This window comes from Exserohilum turcica (assembly GCF_000359705.1).
Source record: "Exserohilum turcica Et28A unplaced genomic scaffold SETTUscaffold_4, whole genome shotgun sequence".
Lineage (NCBI taxonomy): Eukaryota > Fungi > Ascomycota > Dothideomycetes > Pleosporales > Pleosporaceae > Exserohilum > Exserohilum turcicum.
The window spans coordinates 1471637-1491802 of record NW_007360247.1 but is presented as its reverse complement, the minus strand read 5'-3'; the positions used below and the strand labels follow the sequence as shown (position 1 = coordinate 1491802).

Below are 20166 nucleotides of genomic sequence, written 5' to 3'. Positions count from 1 at the left end.
GCGCCCGACGATGTGTCTGTATTGTGTGGAATGACTGGCGTACGCAATGGAGGCGGAGTGAAGACGTGACGTGACGTGAAGTTGAGATCCAGGCAACTTTTGGCTGACTAAGGCGGGCCGGGGCCCCTGCAGCGACCCCGCAAACATGTGCTTTCGTGTCTGTAGCGCGCCGCACATGACATCTCCCACCTAACCACCAAGGCGCGCCATGGACAAGTATCTTCGCGAGTGGCGCCAGGAGGCGCTGAACCGGTGCCAGTACGACACGGCCATCTTTGTGGCCGACAAGCTGCTTGCCCTGACTGGTATGCTGCTCTCCACACGGCCGACTGGCCATGCGCGCGTGCTCACGACATGCCACAGACGACGACCAAGATGCTTTCTGGCTGGCCCAGGTCCACTTCACCACGGGCAATTATAATCGCACCCAGGCCCTGCTGGCCCGCGGCAGCCTGGTTGAGCGCACCCCGCAGTGCCGCTATCTGGCCGCCCATTGCGCCATCAAACTGGGCAAAACCGAAGAAGCACTGCACATTCTCGGCGACAAGAACCCCACCCACCTCATCTCGGCCCCGGGGAGCGCGCGCACAAAGTTGCGCCATGTCGACGTCAACTCGCGCGCCGGCCCACGCCACAACAGAACCGGCTCGCGCAATGAGCGCCTGCCCACGAGCGAGGAGCGCGATCGCGAGGACGTCAACAACATCAAGTCTGAGGCGGGCATGTGCTACCTGCGCGGCGTCTGCTACGCCAAGCAAAACTCGTTTGACCGCGCAAAGGAATGCTACAAGACGGCAGTGCAGATTGACGTCCAGTGCTTCGAAGCCTTTGACGCCCTCATGTCCAACTCGCTCATGGCACCCGAAGAAGAATGGGCGTTTCTCGAGTCGCTCAACTTTGACACCATCAATGTCTCCAACAACCCCTCCTTGTCCCAAGAAGCCGCCTCCTTTACAAAGACGCTCTATACGACCCGCTTGTCCAAGTACACCAGGCCAGACGAGTTTGCAAATGCCACCGAAACCCTTACTACCCACTACAACCTAGGAGAGAACCCCGATATTGTGCTCTCCAAGGCCGACCTCATGTTCACCCTATGCCGGTTCCGCGACACGCTTGCTCTTACCTCGTCCGTCCTCGCCAACGATAAATACAATTTCAATGTCATGCCTATACATATCGCATCTTTGCACGAACTTGGCGAGAAAAACACCCTTTTCCTTCTCGCCCATGAACTTGCAGACACAAATCCCTCAGAACCTTGTTCCTGGTTTGCTGTCGGTACATACTACCTCGCCATTGGGCGCGTAGCGGAAGCACGCCGTTATTTCTCCAAGTCGTCGATGATGGACCCGCACTTTGGGCCCGCGTGGATTGGTTTCGCGCATACGTTCGCAGCTGAAGGCGAGCACGACCAAGCCATTTCCGCCTACTCTACCGCTGCACGGCTGTTCCAAGGCTCTCATCTACCTCAGCTCTTTCTGGGTATGCAAAATCTCCAGCTTAACAACTTGAGTTTATCAAAAGAATATCTGAAAACATCATACGACCTGTGTGAGAACGACCCCTGCCTGCTTAACGAAATGGGCGTCGTCTACTTCCACGAGGGCCAACTGCTGGACGCAATACAGTTCTTCCGTCGGGCACTCGCCTTCTCAGAGCATAACGAAGCAGATCCGGATGCGTGGATACCCACTAGAATCAATCTCGCCCATGCGCTTCGTAAATACGAGCAATACAGCGAGTCTCTCGCAACATTTGACGAAGTGCTTCGCCACGGCACAAAAGACCCCAGTGTATTCGCAGCAAAAGCACTAGTACTCCTAAATATGAATCGCACCTGGGAGGCCATTGTCACCCTGCACGAAGCCCTTGCCGTAGCACCACAAGACCCTCTAGCTACGGATCTTCTCAACCGCGCACTGGAGGTCAATGAGTCTGACGGCAATCTCCTCGTCCCATCTGAGTCAACTGCAGGAACAAACATGCTCGATGACGCAGAAGAAGACGAAGAACTCGAACAACTCGAACGACGCATGAATGGAAAACTACGCGAAATCGAACAGAACCGCGTTGCTGGTAGACGTTCTCGCAGAAGACGACATGCACAGGGTGTAGCGGCCGAGGATCTCAGTGCCTTTGGCGAAAGCATGGTAGTGGATTCTGATGAAGGCTAGTCATCACAACTCTATCGTTAGGTTTTCTTGGCTTCCAGATCCCACTGCTCACACACATGTATTCGGGACGGGAGGAGCATCTTGGATATGTTTCATTGCATACTGGCGTCAACAAGGGTTGGATGGGCTGGGGAAGGTTCGGTCTTGGATCATGGCATAGCGAGTGGAGTGAGCGGCAATCTTTTTCTTCTTCGGTCAAAAACGAGATACCAAAGCATGGGCAATTCTTTCTCTCTCTCTCTTGACTCCTAAGCAATTGGAAATTTGTACCGTGTGATGCTTTCTTCTCGTCTTTCATCCCATGACGTACTCTTCGGCATGCCTACATTGATCCCGCCGTACGGATATATAACCGTAACCATCTTTTTCTTCTCAGAGTTACTATCGATGTATGACTTACGGGTTTCCGTCAAAGATACAGCATTAATGCTCACCATATTCTGATTGCTATTATTCTTCTTTAATATAGTACCACCTTGGCCGATGCCTATCGCAAAAGTTGTACGTTCAGTACACCCATATAAGTACAAATCTGCCGGGGCAAATGATGTCATCAAAACGGATAACTGAGTACTTGGTGTGTGTTGTACGTTCACAATGCGGCAATTTTCAGCTAGAGATATCACTCAGTTTAAGCAATAGAGAAAAAGAAGAAAGATATGCCTTGATAAGCTCACTGGATAATTATGTACTGTCATGCCATCGTACCGTAATGCAAAGAATGCAAAATCACTATGTATAACACATGGCCATCGCGGCCGCATACTCGTATCTCTCCGCTGTCTGAGAAACCCCCCCTCCCTTTTTTTTTCCTCTCAGCGTTGAAATGCGTTTCCAGCTTTTTATTTCCAGACCTCGGCCATGGAGTTAATTTACAATACGCCTAGTCCCCCGACATAAGTTACAGCAGCCCAAGCGACAGAGCCTCCGCAGCCACAAACCACCACACAGCCCTTATGAATGAGCAAAAAAAAGACCAGAAAGCTCACAATCGTGTCTAGTCATAAGATTCGCTTCTTCCCACGCGCTACGAGAAAGTTTTACGCAGCAGCGCCCATCAAACTAATCCAATAAAGTTGCGTGTAGAATTCCGCCTACTTCTCCCCCGCAGAATCAGAAGCAGAACCCGAAGCAGCAGCGGTGCAATTCATGAGTTCCCAAAGCAGCCTCGCTCGCGTCTCACTCAGCGTCGTGTCCTCTGGTGCTCTGAGCGAGCCATCCGGATCCACGGTGCAAATGTGCTTGACAGCCGCCTCATCCACACACGGGCCGTTGGTCCCGGAAAACGTCGGGTAGCCATCGTACCGCTTGTGCCGGACTTTGTCTAGTACAGGACGCATGTTGAAGTTTAGAGGGAGGCCCAGCGCAGCTGCGTGTGCAGAGTCCATGGTGTTGTTGCTGTTGTGCGCTGTGTAGAGGGGCTTTGTGGAAGATGGTGCGGTGATTTGGAGCGTTGTTTCGCTGCTGGTAGTGGTATGCGCGCTGACATAGTTGGACATGGCGTCGCGGATGCGGGTTCCCTTTTCGATGTCGCTCATTGTAATGCCGGATCGGAGGGCGGACAAGTGAAGGCGGTGTGTTTCGTATTTGGGGTCTCGTCCCTCGATCGCTGTATGGGTTGTTGGATGCGGCTCTAATGGAGGAGGTTGGAGTTTGGGAACACTTTGCGGTGCTGTTGGCTGTGGAGGAGGTTGAGTTTTGGGAATGCGCTGTGGTGCTGCTGGCTGTTGACGAGACTGCTTCTGTGGCTTTTGCGGCTTCTTCACAGATTGCTTGTGTGCCAAAGGCTGAGTGGAAGGCTTTACTGAAGCGGGAGTGAGAGTCGCATCAGAAGACTTGCTGGGTGTTGCGAGCCTCTTTTGCGCCTCTCGGTGCCGAGATATCTCATTCAACTGCTCTCGCGTCCACTGGCGCCCATGCTGGTCGGTGATGAAAGATTGTTGTGGTTGCAATACTGCAGCCGGTGACTGAAGCTGCTTTCGCGGACCAACATTCGTAGATGCCGATGTTTGTCTCGTGGTTAGTTGGCGCGCAGGTAATGCAGCGAATTCCTGATGTGCCAACTGAAGACCTGATCTATTGCTAACCACGGACGCCTGTGGGTTCATGGTCATGGGTGGTGATATCTCCTGCATTTGCTGTCGAATCTCTGGCCTCATTGATGCCTGCATTTGCTTGCACCGGAGGAAATCATTATACTGTTCCAGCGTCCAATGGCGACCATAGCGATCAATAATCAATGGCCTTCCAGTGTTCGGCATGGGCATTGGGGCTGCATTCTGTATAGGATGCGACACCATCTGCGCTTGCTGGGCTGCGGCACGCTGATGCGGCATATTCTGAACTCTCCGTGGTTGAACTTGCATTGCCGGTATGTGCATATACGCGTGCCCAATGCGTGGAGCTGGAGACATCTGTACCTGGGGTTGCGGTTGTTGCTGAACTACGTAAAACTGATGTTGTGGTGCACCTGGGGCAAGGTGGGAGAACGTGCCGTTTGCGTTGCCAAGGGCCGGCGGGTCTGAAGGGTGCTGCGAAAGGAACGGGTTCATTGTGGAGAGGGTGAGGGTGCCAGATAGCGATATACTGTCAAGTGTGCCAACCCAGTAAGTTCAGGAAGCAGCTGTTGCGTTAGGGTATACTGCGAGGCGTCCGATAAGAAGGTAATCTTTAAAGAAAAGAAAAATCCAAAAAGACCAAAGTGAAGATAAAAGAAGGCAGAAGGGCCACTCGAGCAAAGACAAGGTGAATTCAACTTGGAAGATGTGGTACTGGGAGATAACCAATCAACATGTCCAAGTTGCAATTTGGAAAACGTACGTCAGCGGCAGATAATTTGCCCCACAGGAAGATAGAAGTAATGTCAGTCATAGGTGAAGGAGCACGAAGGAAATTCAAATGTGCTTTGGAATGGTTGTCCTGGAGCAGCAGCGATATGCTAGGCGAGTAGCTGCGGAAAGTACAGTTCATGCGAGAATCCCAGCTAGAAAGCCTCGTGGTTTTCAACCCGACATGGTAGGATTGATTTCTAGGCGTCTCCGAGAAAGAAGAGGAGTACTGTTATATCGTCAGTAGTATTGTGCGGTGTGTCCGTGTCTGTGTGCGGATGGAACATGCCTTGACGCGGTTCCAGGATCGCTACCAGATGCTTCCGAAACCCCTAGCGAATGATTGCAATCCGGTATCAGCAGTGCCATTGATCACTTTGCAAAACTCTTAACTGGTCAGAGGCCTTGCACGTCTTAGTTGAATTCTTGTCATCCCTAGTCACCCAATAAACCCTATTCAGGCTGAATTTTTGATACATGTGCTCCCAGTTCCGAAAGCGCCTAGAATAGATACTTCAAAACAAATACGCTCTTCACAACCCGCCACTCACAACGATAATGCCTGCGCTTTTGCGCGCGTAGGAAACTTGCATTTGGACCCTGTCCAAACAGCGCATATACGCTCATACGTAACCTGCCAACATCTGTCAGCCCACAACCCCTCAACCCCGACCATTCTTGTGTGGAGGTTATAAAATACCTTTCCTAGCACCTTGGAAAAAGAAGCGGACAATGAAGACCTGCAGACCCGCCATGGTCATGATCAGGCCCGACTCCATTAGACTGAAGTTGAATATCCTCTTCTCGGTGCTCTTGACTGTGCTGAAGTTACGGTTCTCGCGCGTGCGGAAGTACTTTTGGTTGCGCGCAATGGTTGAGAGTTGGGCTGAGAGCTTGATGATCGACTCCTCAATGACCGAGGTTTGTTCGGGGGACGAGCCCTGCTTGGAAGGAATCTTGGCGCGAGCGGCTTCGTTCTCGACCTACAGGCGCAGAAGGTCAATATGATGCATGGCGAAGTGAGAGAGCGCTTGCAGCAGACAACGTACGGCAATCTCAAAGTCCACCACCTTCTCCGCAAAGGTGCTCATCTGGTTGTTGAAGCAGAAGCGGTATTCGCCAACATCGTTTGCGGTGAATACAAAGTCACCCTGGCGCTCCTTTGTGCCATCGAGAATGAGTCTGTCTCCGGGGCCGACGACGGAATAATCGATATCGAAAGAACCACCGGATTGTACCTGTTCGCAGATATGTCAGACTTGGTGCTGGCGCTGAGTGTAGGAGAAGAGCAGATTCCACGCGAGGGATTGACTGTCCTAGCTCCCGGAATAGACGTACAGCGAAGTAGAAGGCCAGCTTAGTCCCCTTGTGCTCCGTCTTTGCGAAGAAGCATGCGTTCTCGTGTGCCTCTAATTTGTAGGTAAGGGCGGTAGCGTATACAGCAGTGGCGTATGTCAGCAAAGCGCTGAGCAGTGTGAAGAGCCCTCGCATCGTGTTTGTTGGCGTGAGACGATTGCTTTGGCTCCTGCGTGTCTGGTGTTGCTAAGTTCCAGCTGTCGACAACGTCGGGGGTACGTTTGGCCGATGCAGGGATGCGACCAGGGAGGAGGCGGGGACTAGCAGGCGACCAATGAGAGCAAGAGGGCTGGCGAAGCGCAGATCATCGAGTATCTGGACAGGCTCATGGTTGCCATTGGATGTTACTGTTGCTATACCGGTCTACACTGCCTACACGCAAGACCTCATCCAAACAGCACACGCTACACACTCACTACAAACATCTAGGCGCCAGTGCTAATTTCCCTACACACACGCTCCGCCAAATGCAATGCTTCACAGCTCCCTGCGCCATGCATCTTGAATGGGCGCAAAGCGCGCCACCCTGCCAAGCAATAATGACATATTTTATGTCGTCTTGCTCACAGCGTAAAGTGGCCCTGATGAGCAATGTTGCTGGCGGTCCCGTCGTATTCCATAACGCTATTTTCTACACCTCAACGAATGAATATGGAATCTGTCTTGCCCCAGAGCGTCCGTGTTTTGGCTGGGTGGTCGAGTCCTATTGATACGTCGTCTCGTCCTGCTACTACATCCCATAATACGTCATCTGCGATACGGTCAGAGCTTGCCAATGGACCACGGTCAGAAAAGTTTCTTACCATCCTCTAACGGCTCTGGCTTTGAATATTGCGACCTGCTAACAAGAGCAAATTTGATTTTGTCCAGCTGCTTGCCCTTGATCTTGGTAAAGTCTGATAGTCGCTGTCTAGTCTCACTGAACGGTTCGCCCTTTGCACTGTTAACACCAACCGAGTGATACCGAGTCATTTCGGACACGACTTACTTCCTTGAGCGAGAATTGGAATGGCACGCCGTGGGGTTTTGAGGGTTCCTTGTCGTAGTGAAACACTGTAATCTTCTTCGACGACTCTTCATCAGGAAAAGGCGCGGCAAAGATTTGCGTGTAGTCGTAAAGGCTCATAATGGAATGATCCGGGGGCAGGACCTTGTGGAACTTGTGCATGTGCGCCTCGTATGTTCGGACCTTTTGCATCACCTCATCGCTGATGCCAGCCTTCTTTTGCAGCGCCTCGAGAAGATCGGAAACCTGGGCATTCTTAGGTACCATCAAAGTATGTTCCTCCTATGTTTTGGTCAGTAACGAAAACAATGACAAAATTTGCATGGAAACAGACCTCTTTGCTGAGCCCTTCAGGCAGCCAAGTCACCTTTACCGGTTTCCTCTGTTCCAGCTCTTTCAGACTCATATCCAGCACCTCGTAGAACATGACATCATTTCGTTGCATGGCACTCGCCGAGTAATTGTACGGACCAGGGAAGAGGATGTTGTTGAGTGTGGAGCTGGCGTTGTACTTGATAGCTTGCTTGGGTTTGCCAGCTGTGCTGACAGTAGTGAAGCGGAGATGGTTGGGATCCGTCTTGAGGTACTCCGCCACCTTGCTAGCAAACTGGTCGTAGGCCATCTTCTTGCTGAGCGTCAGGGAAAAGGTCGGTAGATCGGCTTCTGATATCCTCGGCACAAACTCGACGTTGATCCGGTTGAGCAAGTAATCGTAGAATTCCTTGGCATCAGTGTAGCCACCTGTCGCTGTTACCTGCGCCACCTCTTTGTCATTTAGCACACGTTGGACTGTAATAATGTCACCGTCTTGAATCTCAGACGCCGCTAGTGTGACCTTTGGCTTCATTGCCTCGATCATGCTTTGCTTAATCTCCTCTGAGAGCTTGATTTGCGTGCCGGCTGGCCATCCCATCATCTTGAGGATGGTAGGGCTGAGGTCCGACACTTTGTCTTGGTAGGCTGCGTAAAGGGTTCCGATACCGAAGAGGCTCTGTTGATGGGCGTCAAAGTGCTTTAAGAATATCATCAATGGGCGGTTGTTAGCCTGGCCCTTGAGATCCACCGGCCGGTCGCCAAATATCGGCGCGCCAGACGAATCGCGTTCCTCGGCCTTTTCGATCCACATTCTGAATTGCGATTGCTTTGTGCCGTGCTTGCTTGCGGCCTCTTCGACCGTCATTTCGGGAAATTCCAGGGCAGTGTCAGGACGAATGGTACCATTCTGTCTGTTGACCATGGACCACGGCCGCAGCATATCGGCCTGCGTACCTAAATCTCGCGCCACCGTTTCCGCAAAGTCGGCCATGGTCGTTGCTCTGAGAACCCGGTAGATCTTTGGGCTAGCGGGTGTCTCTATATCGCTCTTCCATGGCACAATGTCGAATCCCTGGTAGACACTGAATTGGTCGTTGGATGCGACAGCGACATCCATGTAGAGATGCGCCTCCTCACGCTCCTTCTTCCTACGTTCCAAAGCCGCACGCTCTTCGGCAAGTCGCTCGGCAAGGTGCTTGGGGGGTTCCACAGCTTTGCTGTCCATGAGGACTTGGTCAAGCTTTGTTTCTCTAACGTAGACCAACATGTAAGCGCTCATGGAGCGCTTTGCCGACCAAGCCCGCGTGTAGGGGTTTCGCTGGCCCGTGTTTCCGTTCGCCTGGACATAATCGCCGCCAAAGTTTTCCTCGAGCGCTTCGCGGATCGTGGCGCGTGTTACACGGTCGTCGTCGAACTTGTAGTAGTGCCCGTCTTTGGTAGGTTTGAGGAAAGCGTAGTAATGGCCTGCATTGAGATCGCCGCTGTGAACTAGAACACCGTGGAGGTGGTAGACCCATGACTCAGATCGATCGGCGCCTTCGGAAAGGTAGGGTGCGGCGTCCCATACTTCTGGGAATTCGTAACGGTCGTTGACTTTCATCATGGCATCGCGTTGGAAGTCGTACTCGAAGCGCTTGAGCTGGAGGTGAAGCACAGGGGGGAAGCTCTCGAAAATGACGCCCTTTCTGGCATCCTGTAGCCCAAAGCCCTCTGCAAAATACTTGTTTTCGCCATCCATGGTTTCCACTTGGATGTAGTCCCTAAAGCTGTCGTCGAGGTTCTTGTTCCCGCTCACATTCAGTTGAATGTCCCAAAATTCCTCAATGCGAGAAGATTCGTAGTCGACGTTGATACACGATATGTACGTCTTCATCTTTCCCACAAACATTTTGGTTAGGGCACCCTCAGCCTCTGTGCCTTTCATGCGCTCATCGAGCTTGTCCATGAGCACGCGGGACAGTTCCTGCACATCTTGTTGCTCGAAAATCTGCTTTGAGTCCCAGCCAAACGAATGGGTCAATTCCGTGGTGCCGACGGCCGTGTTTGAGGTTTGGAGCAGGTAGAAAAGCCGTTGGAGGGCGTAAGCGCTATTCGAACGGTCGGCCTCCTCTGCAGTGGGAATTTGGTAGACGGCCTGGGCAGGTCAGCGATGGCGCCCCCACTTCGGGGCTGGGTACGTACTTGGCGGAAGGCGGTCGTGAAGAAGAGGGACTGGAGGAGCGAGTTGAGGTAGCACGTGGCGCCTTGGTTCTTGAGTCCAACCATGCCGGTTTCCTTTTTGGAGTCGTAGCTACAAACCAGTCAGCAGGCGGCGCTGGAGCGCTTTGCCGGTGGCGAGACTCACTTGATGAAGTTGTGCCACAGGACGCCGGTTGGGTCCTTGAGCACTCGGACGTATGCAGTCACATTGGCGCCATTATCCTCAACCATTGGGCGTCCACGATCCTCCCACGAGTTGCTGAAGAGCTTCCTGAGCTCGGCGAATCGCGTGAAGCCCCAGTCGCCCTCGTCGGCCGTGAAGCGGTGGTGTGCCGTGTGCGTCGTGTAGATGCTGGCGTCGTTTGGGTTCCACAGGACCAGCATGAACTCGACACAGGCATACCAGTCGTCGGGCATGTTCTTCTCGTCGTAGGCCTGCTCGAGGTAGAAGGAGGCAAAGTCGACATTGTTGCCATAGGGAAAGAAGAGGATGCGCCAGGGGTGGCCGCCGCACTCGAAGACGGGGCCGTGTTCACGGCGGGTGAGCTGGCGCCATTCTCTGATTTCCCACGTGTGGTAGGCCTCGGCCTCGGTCTCGTACTCGAGCGTTTTGGGCATGTGCCTCTTCATGAAGGCATCGTACTCGTCGGCGCGAGGCTCGGCGTCGGCGTCGACGTCGTCCATTGGGTCGTCGGTGTCGGGGGTGATGATGGCAACGTCGGCCTTTTCGTCGTAGTCGTGGTCGACGAGCATGTCACTCTCGAGCTGCATGGGGCGGCGGGGTCAGCAACGCCGGGCAGGGCGGCGGACGAGGCAAGGGCGCAAGCTTACCTGATCCATGGCGGCGGCGGCTGCTGGCTGCGAGGAGCCCGGCAGGAGCGGGTGGTGGTGGTGGTTGTGGCCGTGGCCGTGGCCGTGGCAAGCAGTGGCGGGACGGGGCAGCGGGCGGGCGGGCAGCGGGCAGACACAGCAGGCAGCAGCGGCGGCGGCGGCGGCGGCGGCAGCAGCAGCAGCAGCAGCTGGCGGGTTGGGGCAGGCGGCGAGGGCGGGGCGGGCAGGCACGACGCTGTGCGCTCAACGCAGAAGGGGCGGCGGGCAAAGAGGGAAGCTGCGCGCCAGTCGCCGGTCGCTGAAGGAAGGTGCGGGTGGGCAGATGCGCGCGAGCACGAGCAGCAGCAGCAAGCAAGCAAGCAGAGGCGCACAAGCAAGGATGGCTTTCTCGCTAAAAGGTGGCGGCGGTGGAGGTATGACGACCCGATTCACGTCGCTGTGTCGTAAATTCGCCCACGGCAAAAAAAAAAAATCGTCGACACGCGGCGAGGGCGTTTGGGGTCGGGCAGAATACGGGCGACAGCTCTCGAAGCTCACCACTCCAGCCAGCCTATGTATGCATGGCTGAGCGTACTTAGTGCTGTGGAGAGCAACCAGCCAGCTAACCCCAACGTCGCTGCCCACGACGTCATCCCACCCACGCCGCCCGCCGCCCGCCGCCCGCGACGACCACGGCCACGGCCACAGCAATGGCAACAGCAATGGCATCAGCAATGGCGATGGCACCAACTGAGGCCACGCGCGGCTTTGCGGCCGGCTGTAGCACAGAGACGATGCAGACTGCACGCGCTCTGCAAGCAATCACCGCCGTCCCGCCCAATCAGATAATTCCTGTGCCGTGGTTCGACGAGCTGCCAGACGCTGCCCCGTCGTCACGTGTCTGCACGCGCTAGTCCCAGACGGCGCTGGGCTAGAAACAGAGCACAAGCGGCCACACACTGCCAGCTGCCATCGTTCCTGTAGGCCTATTTCACATCCATGCAGAGGTCGCTATGACACATCTATAGCAATCTCCGAGGTCGTGCCCAAGTTTCCAGTCTCAAATCCCGTGGATGCGCTTTGTCTGGTAGTGCAGCTACTAACAACGTCGACGCCCAGAAAAGGCCGCTTAGTCAGCCGCATCGCCTGCTTCTCAAGATGCGCTCCACCTTCTTTACCAGCTGCACGATTACTACCAGAACAGGCATCTCATTGTTTCAAACGTCCAGATGCTCTAGACGGGACTACTGCATCCAGGCACATGCATTTTATTCTGCCTACAGCTGTATAATACCATATATCTGTGTATACAACAAACGGTCACGCTGCCCATAATCTACGTGATGCCTAGCTGATTTTGACGAATAGGGCCGCATATTTCCGGTTTTGCCGGTACTGTAGTCACACCCAAAGCCCTTCCAACACGCTGACTTTCCACGCTCCCCTCCGAGAGCTCTACCCAGCTACCATGGTAGGAAAACATGGTTTCCTGCCAGCGGCGCGGCGCTCGTGCAGCAGCAGATGGCGACGCATTCCTGGACCCGTTTCCCCTGCCCATCTCCACGCCCGCTCCCAGCATGCCACAGCAGTAGCGCCCACATGGAGGCCGTCTTCGGCCCTCGACGAGTAAGCTGCACATGACATGAGCAATTCCAGCTCCTCCTCCACCAGAGCTGATTGCCTCCAGATGGGTGCAGCGCGAAGCCAGGCCTATCAGCTTACGCCAGTTGACTTTCTTCGGGAGGACCCTGACCGAGTCGCGTCTGTTGGATTCGGCCAATTACTGCAGACTAGAGCTGCCGACCAGGCACGACACCGTCCTGCACATCCAAAACATGCTTGCTAACCCGCCCCAGGCTTGCCCATCGCCTCCGCGATATCCAAACTCTGCCCTATGTTGTCGTCGCCAATCCTCACCTTGCTCATGTCTACGAGTTGTATCTGCGAGCCTTTGAGCGTTTTCGTCGCATCCCCGAGATACGCTCGCTCCAAGACAACGACAAGTACTGCAAGATACTCGAGGAGACTCTCACTGAGCATGCTACCGTCATCCCCCGCTTGGCCACGGGCGTCTTGGAGGTGCGGGGCCTGATCAAGGCTGAAGAGACGGACAAGTTCATGACTACCATGCTGCGATCGGTATGACTCGCAATTTGCAAACCGTCCACGCCACACTCACAGTAGAAACAGCGTATATCTCGAAGGGTCATTGCCGAGCAGCTTCTTGCCCTGACCGAGACCTTCAACTCACCATGGCATTTCCCGCATGCCCAGCGCCCTCCGCACGACCAAGAGGCTGTTGGTGAAATCTTCTTGCGATGCAGCGCGAAAGAGATTGTCGAAGGTTGTGGCAAGACGATGCAGGAGCTGATCAGACGCACCTATGGCCCGGATATTGCCATTCCCGAGATCAAAGTCTACGGCCACGTGGACGCAACCTTTCCCTATATCCTCAGCCATCTAGAGTACATCATTGGCGAATTATTGCGAAACTCGATCCAGGCTGTCATCGAACAGTCCCAGCCCAAGGATGCAGCGCTCCCACCAATTGAGGTTTTGATCTGCGAAACCTCTCAGCACGTCATCATCCGCATCTCTGACCGGGGCGGTGGTATCCCAAACGAGGTCTTGCCCTATCTGTGGAGCTTCAGTAAGGGACCGCGACGTGAGAAGCGAATGGAGAACCTAGCAAGGGTCCCGAAGCTGCTCGGTACGCTGCAAGAGCTGCAGGTCCCAGGTGACGAGTCTGCTGCGCAGATACATCAAAAATTAGATAGGAGATCCAGGCATGGCGATTCGGGTTCGCACATGGGCTCCTTGTCTTCACTGACCAGCCGTGCCCCAGACTTGCGCCTCGGCATCGGGCTTCCCATGTCGCGGCTGTATGCAGGTGAGTAATCCATAGCACATGTCTGAGTGGACCCATCTAACCAGCGTGCAGAGTATTGGGCTGGAAGTCTCGAGATACACAGTCTTGAGGGCTACGGCGTCGACGCCTTCCTGCAGATATCAAAACTCGGCAACAAGAACGAACGCCTTGTCATGAGAGCCTCTATGGATGCCATTTAAACAACACCTCGCCATTCTGGAAGGCGGCACCGCATTATCTGTGCCTTGTTGTTACCGAATGAGCGGCCTGGAAGGCGCCGTTGGCCACTTTCACTAACCCAACGTCAAAATGCCAGCCAGACCCTGGCTCTGAATGCTTCTCTTCACTTCCCGTATCGCCGCATTCTTCTCGCACATCCATTGGTGCTAGCAATACAGCATGTATATTGAACCTCATGTAAGCATACCAAACGGCTCACGGATATCACTAACCTACCCAGTTCCCATTACACGCCAGCAATCATGCCCATCCATCTCATATGACGACCATACCGGCACACAGCAACAGAAATCTGCACCCGGAAGACCTGGCTAACGTTGCTTTCGATGTGGAAATACGCGGCCTTGGCGCCAGGTGTGATGCGCCGCCGTACAAAATGCATTGCCCTGGAGTACGAAGGTCGGATATTACACAACGGGAGCAGGGTGCGCATGCTTGAACCCACGATGACATGACAAGTTCTGTGGGACTGATACAGGACAGCTATCAGTCACCTTGAAACCATATCTTGCTGGAAAGGAATTTCCAATGCGCAAGCTTTGGAGCTGACCCTTTGGGAGCGTTTGCTTCACCACTGCTTGGTCTTACGAATCGAAGAACGTTTACGACGCAGCTTAGTGATTCAGTTAAGCAAATGCAAAGGTAAGGAAGCATTTGCCACTTGGGTCGTCGATCCAGCCGTGAATCGTACTAAGTTGATTAGAATGTAGCGACCAAGACACTCTTCCCCGTCTTATCCAGTGCTTTCCCAAGGAACACGTATGCTTCATTGCCATTGACATTGTCCGTCTCGTGTACGATATGATCAGTGCGTTCTACGAAGACCATCCAAGCGAAACGGCTGAAAGAAACTTCCGCTGGTCGCTTGGCTCTGGTGATTTGCCCAGTTTCGTCTACAACTTCCTTTCTACGCAAGACTGCTTCCAGATCACACCAGCTGGACCATGTCTGTTCGTCAAGTACTCAATTGACTGGTCCCTCTTTGATTTGAGCGCACCCGTCGGTGCGTTGGCCCACCTTGCCAGCACCGTAGCAACCCCAGCACGCCCTGCAAATCCGCCACGTTCATGCGCCGGCAAGACCGTTGATACCGTCCATGCACCGTTGCGCACCATAGTCATAATCGCCGATGTGGCCTGGCAACCCCCTGCGATCGAATTCAAACATATTCCCACTCGGCTGAAGCCGAGATCGCGCTATGTAATTGCCCCATCTCGCCTGCAAACCATTCGAGAAGCAGAGATGTTCAGTTACAAAAACTATTCCGAAAACAGTGAATACACCGTGGCAAAATCCTCCTGCATGCTTCGGTGGGATCATGCAGCCAAGCTCTTCCGCGCGCAAGTCCCAGGTAACGCAGAAGCGATTTCAGAGACAATACTGCAAGCCAAAGACATCATGTGTTTTCCAGAGAACGTCCGTTTCGAACGTACGTCGCGATACATCCTTAGAATCGAGGTAGTGGACGCGCCTCAGCCTGATACCGTGTTGGAAAACGAGTCACAATCTAAGATAAAAGTGACGACGCCAGACGATGGCGCCCATACGTGCGATTCTCATATTGATGAACTCGACATCGATCGACAAACTCCGGCTTGCCTCTCTGATTCGCTTGTCGAGTCGACTGAACAATGCGCGTCTCCTCCAGTCAGTATGTGTTCTTATATGGATGAGCACACTCCAATGACCCGAAAACGGCACTTTTCCTGGCACAAGGAGATGACAACTGCTTCGGCCGACGAAAACCATGACCTTCGTGGTGGTGGCGGCGGCGGCTCCGATACCGAGAGCAAGCGACGAAAGCTGGAGCAAATGGAGTTGGCCGACTCTTTCCAACTATCGCAGGAGACTATCCAGCACAACTACTGCGAATTCGAAGCCATAGCTAGGAAGTGCAGGACGGAGCAGCCTGACGTGGGCGATATGAGTTTTGAGAAGATTTTTCTGGGGGACAGCGAATTGGAGGACTGGCAGTCATCTGAAATGGAGATTGAGGATGGGGTGAGTGGGGAGATGCCCTGCTGAAAATTGCGTGTCGTTAGGATTTGTGCAATGGCTGGTCGTCAATGTGTTTTTGTTGTATTCCTTTGTTTTTTGGTTTTTGCGACTTTCTTTCGGTCTTGCGGGAATGAGCATTGTTATTTTTCAAAGCTCATAGCATGATGATGTTTTCATGATTGTGCATTGACCGTGATTGTTGCGTGTCTTGCCCGGTCGGTGCTTCGTGTTTGATCAAACATTCCTTAGTAACGAACGCAGCGGTTTGTTACAGAAGAGTGGCGTGAAGTTTGGTGCCGCCCTAGATATTTAGCTTGGGGTCCACAGCCAGTATAAACGCATCGTATTGCTCCGCCCAACGGGATAGCATGGAGTATGGCCACATTGCCGATGTGTTCAATGACCTGGCTGGCCAACTTTTAGCGAACGAGTACAACAAACAAACTAGGATTTCCATCTCATACATATACCTCCTTTGTCAGGGGCCAGATGACATATCTGGCGCATTTCACATTTCCACCATGAGCGACAACCTCTTTCCAGATGTTCTCACCTTTCTTCTCCCATTCCTCCTCCTCACCATCCTTACGCTCATTTTGCTTCCCACACACCCATCCGACGCACCGCATCTTCTCCCGTCAATCCAACACCACAAACCCATGCCAGTCGCATACCGACAACACAGCAACAGCCGGTTTCCCATCAGCGACACAATTCCGGGTCCTGCGCTAAACCCAGCTCTCGAGCGACTAGCCGCACATGTCGAGCAACTCTGCAGCCAAGTCGACGTCTTAACCCTGCAGACACTGGCGCAGTCCAGAGTCTCAGACACGCTTGCGGCGACGCAGCAGAGCCAGCATGTGCGCGTCGAGTTTCTCAGGAGGAAAATGATGCAGCTGGAAGACGTGCTGGATGCGCTGGTAGACGAGAAAGAGGCGAGGCTGGCGCGGGAAGAGATTGAGAAGAGGAAGGGAGGGGTTTGGAGGCTGCAAAGGGTGCGTGGAGGTGATGGAGCAGAGTCTGTCAGTACGAGTGTGGGAATCAATGAGGAGGGTGATGAGGAGAGGTTATTTGATCCAAAGGTCTATGGGTATGATTGTTGCTCGGGCCAGGGATGTGGTTCGTTTAGTTGAGTGCTGTCTCGTTGATTGAGTTGCTATCTCATTTGCGCGTGGCGGCATGGTGTATGGTGTTTGGTAAGGTAGCTTGGACGTGAGAAAGTTTCCGCAGTGGAAGCTATGGCTAGTATGCATAGCACAGCTCAACACGCTGTCGCTGTCTCATGCCGATATCCGGCTTGGAGCTTGGGCCTGTATGGTTGGGCGGTCAGGCCTGGTGGTTGAGTTGGCACTGGAGCTAGAGCCGTTGCTGTGAACTGCTGGCATCGGCAAGGAATGTCGATGAGAAGATATGGCTTAGAAGGCATATATCACTACACTCAGTCAGTCTCTCAAATGAAGCATCTCCACTACGTAGTTTGGAGTCTCTCACCGCAGCATATCGCGAACAGCACATGCCAACGTCATTCCCCCAACAACGCATACCAATGCACTCCCTCCCCAACTCTAACCGTTTCCGTCCCAGACTACGACTTTTCAAGCAATGAAGCTGACCAGCCGCGTCTATCCGTGCAGTCGTTCTGCAGCCACACGTGACGGGCGCCCGGAGAGAAGCCGAAGCCGTGGCTACCCCGCCCCCCACGCCCGTCGCTTATACCTGCGTGGCCCGCTGCTCAGTCGTCTAAGCCTTCCATCCCTCAATCACGCCATCGCCGCCATACCACAATCGACCACCATGGTCCAGGTACGCCCCCCAGTTTTGCCTCTACGTGTTGCCAAATGCGGTAGACTATGCTGCCTAGTCGATCAAACGGATCTAGTCTGTGTAGAAAAACGTGCAGGGCTGACGTTGGTGTCCTAGCTTGTCCAGTACTCTGTTGAGAAGCCGCTTAACCGCGAGCCGGAGCTCCAAACACTTGTTCAGAGGTACGTGGATGCGGCGGGTCGCACGGAAACAGTGGATAGAGTGGATGCTGATGTGTGGGGACTAGTTTCATCACTAAAGACGGCTATGATCGCAATCATGGGCCCATTCCTTACATCGACGCCGCTACGCACAAGGTTGCCATCACGGGCCTGGTGAACAAGGAGCTTTCGCTCTCGATTGCAGACCTCCAGGCTCTCCCTCAGCATCACGTTGTCAGTGCGCTGCAATGTGCCGGCAACCGGCGCCACACGATGCGTACAAAGCTCAAGGAAGTCTGCGGTCTGGACTGGTTCGACGGCGCAGTCATGAACTGCAAGTGGAGCGGACCTCTACTCAAAGACGTTTTGGAACAGGCAGGCGTCCGGATTGCAGACGAAAAGCTGGCTGAGGCCCACGTTGCGTTTTCGTGCTTTCAGACGCCTACGCAAGATGACACCTTTTACGGTGCCAGCATCCCGCTCTCGCGCGCCATGAACCCAGAGTACTCGGTTATGCTGGCTCTGAAAATGAACGATGAGCTGCTCCCGGCAAACCATGGTGCGCCAGTGCGTATCGTGACTCCCGGCATCGCCGGCGCCAGGAGCGTGAAATGGCTCGACCAGATATCCGTTCAGATGTGCGAGAGCCAGAGCTACTACCAGCAGAGCGACTACAAGATTCTGCCTCCCGAAGCCGACTGCAAAGAAAAGGCCAAAGAGTACTGGGGAAAGGTTAGTGCTCTGCAAGATATGCCTGTCAACAGTGTGATTGGCATCCCCAAGTCCGATACTACTGTGCAACGAGATGCAGACGGCGCAATTGAAGTACGAGGATACGCACTGCCCAGCGGAGCAGATGGCCCGATTGTCAAAGTCGATGTCAGCGTCGACGGTGGAAACACGTGGCAAGAGGCCGAGCTGGTTAATACGTATGAGGGCGAAGACGCCAAAGACGTGGAGCTCAAGTGGGCGTGGGCCCTGTGGAAAGCTCGAGTCAAGGTCGAGAAAGGTAAGGATGTTGTCATCTACAGTCGTGCGACAGACAAGAGTGGTAATGTCCAGGACAAGTGTCCGACGTGGAATTACCGAGGTGTGGCCTATAATGGCTACGGCGAGGCGTTTGGACTGGAAATCATCTAGACACGGTAATATTGAGTGAGAAGCAGGAGAGCGGAAGTGGTTTTCAGACTGGACATGACAGCGTTGATGCTTTTACGATTTGCACGACAATACTTTTATGAACCTTTTTTCAGACGCATAAACAGACAAGCAAGCGAATAGCAATGTTTTCCATTCAAACTCCCTGACGCTATGCATTCATTCTGAAATCCCATAATACATCAATATGCGACCATGTCCGAGCCTTACTCTATCCCTATCACAGTCCCAGGCTCTTCCTCACATTCGTCCGCACAATATTCTCGTACTCTTGCCTCTTCTCCCTCCACATGCGCGCCGCATCCACATTCGCCGGACTCTCATCATTCGGCTCCGCCAACATGCTCATGACGCTAATCAATATCTTCTCCACACTCTGTATGGGCGACCACCGTTCCGACGCCTGTTCATACTGCAGGGGATCTTCGCCAGGCGCATGTAGAATCGATATGCAGACCTCTCCGTTCGGATACACTAATTCCCCAATTCCCCATTAGCCCTCCCCTACGCCGACTCGAATGTTTCCAGAACAAAGAAGGAAAAAAAAAAGGACAAACTCACCGTTCGGATGCCACATGTCCGTCACAAACTTCATCTTGGGCGGCGCAAGCGGATAGTCCTTGGGGAACCGCAGCTCCGCGGGGAACACACCGCCTTCAAATGGCGTGCCTTCGGGCCCTTGGATCAACGCTTCCCACACAAACATGTCGTCTTCGTTTACGGGGCCCGCCGTGATGCCCTCGGGTGGGTCGTTGAAAAGTGCCTTGTACTCTTTGAAGAGCCGCTTGGAAGCCGACGACGCCATTGTTCGTTGGTTGTCGCTGGTCGTGGAAGCGGGGAGCGGCGGGGTCGCTGTGGTGTGTATGCGGATGTCTTGTTTTTTCTTCTCCGGCGATATGGGGTTGGGAAGCCGGAATGGAGGGATGGGGTTTAAAGGCGACAGTGATGTTTTTTCCTAGACAAGTGTCCTTTTGGGTAGGTGGTGCAGAAGGGTGTGGTGGTCGAGAGAACTGGTGAATGTCTGGGTTGCGACACGTCGGCGTTAGCGACGCGGAGTTACTGGCTTAGCGTCAGAGACACGTGACATGTGCTTCTTCGGGGGTCGTTTCGGAACCTCCTACGATGTCTTGTTTTTTTCTTCTATAAGATATTGCACGATTACTAGAAATGAATAAGCATACAGGTAAATTCTATACAGACCAATCATGAGAATGAGATAGCCTCTGCAGCATGCTACTCCTAGCAC

At 53.7% G+C, this 20166-nt stretch overlaps 9 protein-coding genes across 9 annotated transcripts; 5 read left to right on the top strand and 4 right to left on the bottom strand.

Moving 5' to 3' along the window:
- Positions 1–46: 46 nt before the first annotated feature.
- Positions 47–2364, top strand: SETTUDRAFT_42785 (uncharacterized protein; the record flags this gene model as incomplete). Its single annotated transcript, XM_008029965.1, has 3 exons — positions 47–57; positions 202–305; positions 364–2364. 3 exons carry the CDS (start codon positions 47–49, stop codon positions 2175–2177), a joined length of 1929 nt encoding a protein of 642 aa, XP_008028156.1. The 3' UTR covers positions 2178–2364.
- A 907-nt stretch (positions 2365–3271) lies between these two features.
- On the bottom strand, positions 3272–4729 carry SETTUDRAFT_33074 (uncharacterized protein; the record flags this gene model as incomplete). Its single annotated transcript, XM_008029910.1, has 1 exon — positions 3272–4729. The coding sequence occupies one exon, from the start codon at positions 4727–4729 to the stop codon at positions 3272–3274; it is 1458 nt and encodes a 485-aa protein (XP_008028101.1).
- A 633-nt stretch (positions 4730–5362) lies between these two features.
- SETTUDRAFT_164366 (uncharacterized protein) lies at positions 5363–6543 on the bottom strand. The gene is made up of 3 exons (XM_008030286.1): positions 6344–6543; positions 6055–6243; positions 5363–5988 (listed from the first exon to the last, which is right to left on the bottom strand). The coding sequence occupies exons 1-3, from the start codon at positions 6494–6496 to the stop codon at positions 5695–5697; spliced, it is 636 nt and encodes a 211-aa protein (XP_008028477.1). The 5' UTR covers positions 6497–6543; the 3' UTR covers positions 5363–5694.
- A 140-nt stretch (positions 6544–6683) lies between these two features.
- Positions 6684–11103, bottom strand: SETTUDRAFT_164365 (uncharacterized protein). The gene is made up of 7 exons (XM_008030285.1): positions 10713–11103; positions 10027–10646; positions 9864–9972; positions 7702–9816; positions 7350–7649; positions 7165–7294; positions 6684–7112 (listed from the first exon to the last, which is right to left on the bottom strand). The coding sequence occupies exons 1-7, from the start codon at positions 10719–10721 to the stop codon at positions 7000–7002; spliced, it is 3396 nt and encodes a 1131-aa protein (XP_008028476.1). The 5' UTR covers positions 10722–11103; the 3' UTR covers positions 6684–6999.
- Positions 11104–12122: 1019 nt separating this feature from the next.
- Positions 12123–13977, top strand: SETTUDRAFT_164364 (uncharacterized protein). The gene is made up of 5 exons (XM_008030284.1): positions 12123–12317; positions 12379–12498; positions 12548–12830; positions 12882–13581; positions 13633–13977. The coding sequence occupies exons 1-5, from the start codon at positions 12160–12162 to the stop codon at positions 13758–13760; spliced, it is 1389 nt and encodes a 462-aa protein (XP_008028475.1). The 5' UTR covers positions 12123–12159; the 3' UTR covers positions 13761–13977.
- A 67-nt stretch (positions 13978–14044) lies between these two features.
- On the top strand, positions 14045–14529 carry SETTUDRAFT_164363 (uncharacterized protein). Its single transcript, XM_008030283.1, has one exon. The coding sequence runs from the start codon at positions 14060–14062 to the stop codon at positions 14237–14239; it is 180 nt and encodes a 59-aa protein (XP_008028474.1). The 5' UTR covers positions 14045–14059; the 3' UTR covers positions 14240–14529.
- Positions 14530–16258: 1729 nt separating this feature from the next.
- Positions 16259–16931, top strand: SETTUDRAFT_42780 (uncharacterized protein; the record flags this gene model as incomplete). The annotated part of the gene is made up of 1 exon (XM_008029964.1): positions 16259–16931. The coding sequence occupies exon 1, from the start codon at positions 16320–16322 to the stop codon at positions 16929–16931; it is 612 nt and encodes a 203-aa protein (XP_008028155.1). The 5' UTR covers positions 16259–16319.
- Positions 16932–17592: 661 nt separating this feature from the next.
- On the top strand, positions 17593–18902 carry SETTUDRAFT_155370 (uncharacterized protein; the record flags this gene model as incomplete). Its single annotated transcript, XM_008030282.1, has 3 exons — positions 17593–17613; positions 17719–17783; positions 17849–18902. 3 exons carry the CDS (start codon positions 17593–17595, stop codon positions 18900–18902), a joined length of 1140 nt encoding a protein of 379 aa, XP_008028473.1.
- A 238-nt stretch (positions 18903–19140) lies between these two features.
- Positions 19141–19725, bottom strand: SETTUDRAFT_92314 (uncharacterized protein; the record flags this gene model as incomplete). The annotated part of the gene is made up of 2 exons (XM_008030281.1): positions 19141–19394; positions 19482–19725. The coding sequence occupies 2 exons, from the start codon at positions 19723–19725 to the stop codon at positions 19141–19143; spliced, it is 498 nt and encodes a 165-aa protein (XP_008028472.1).
- Positions 19726–20166: the final 441 nt, after the last annotated feature.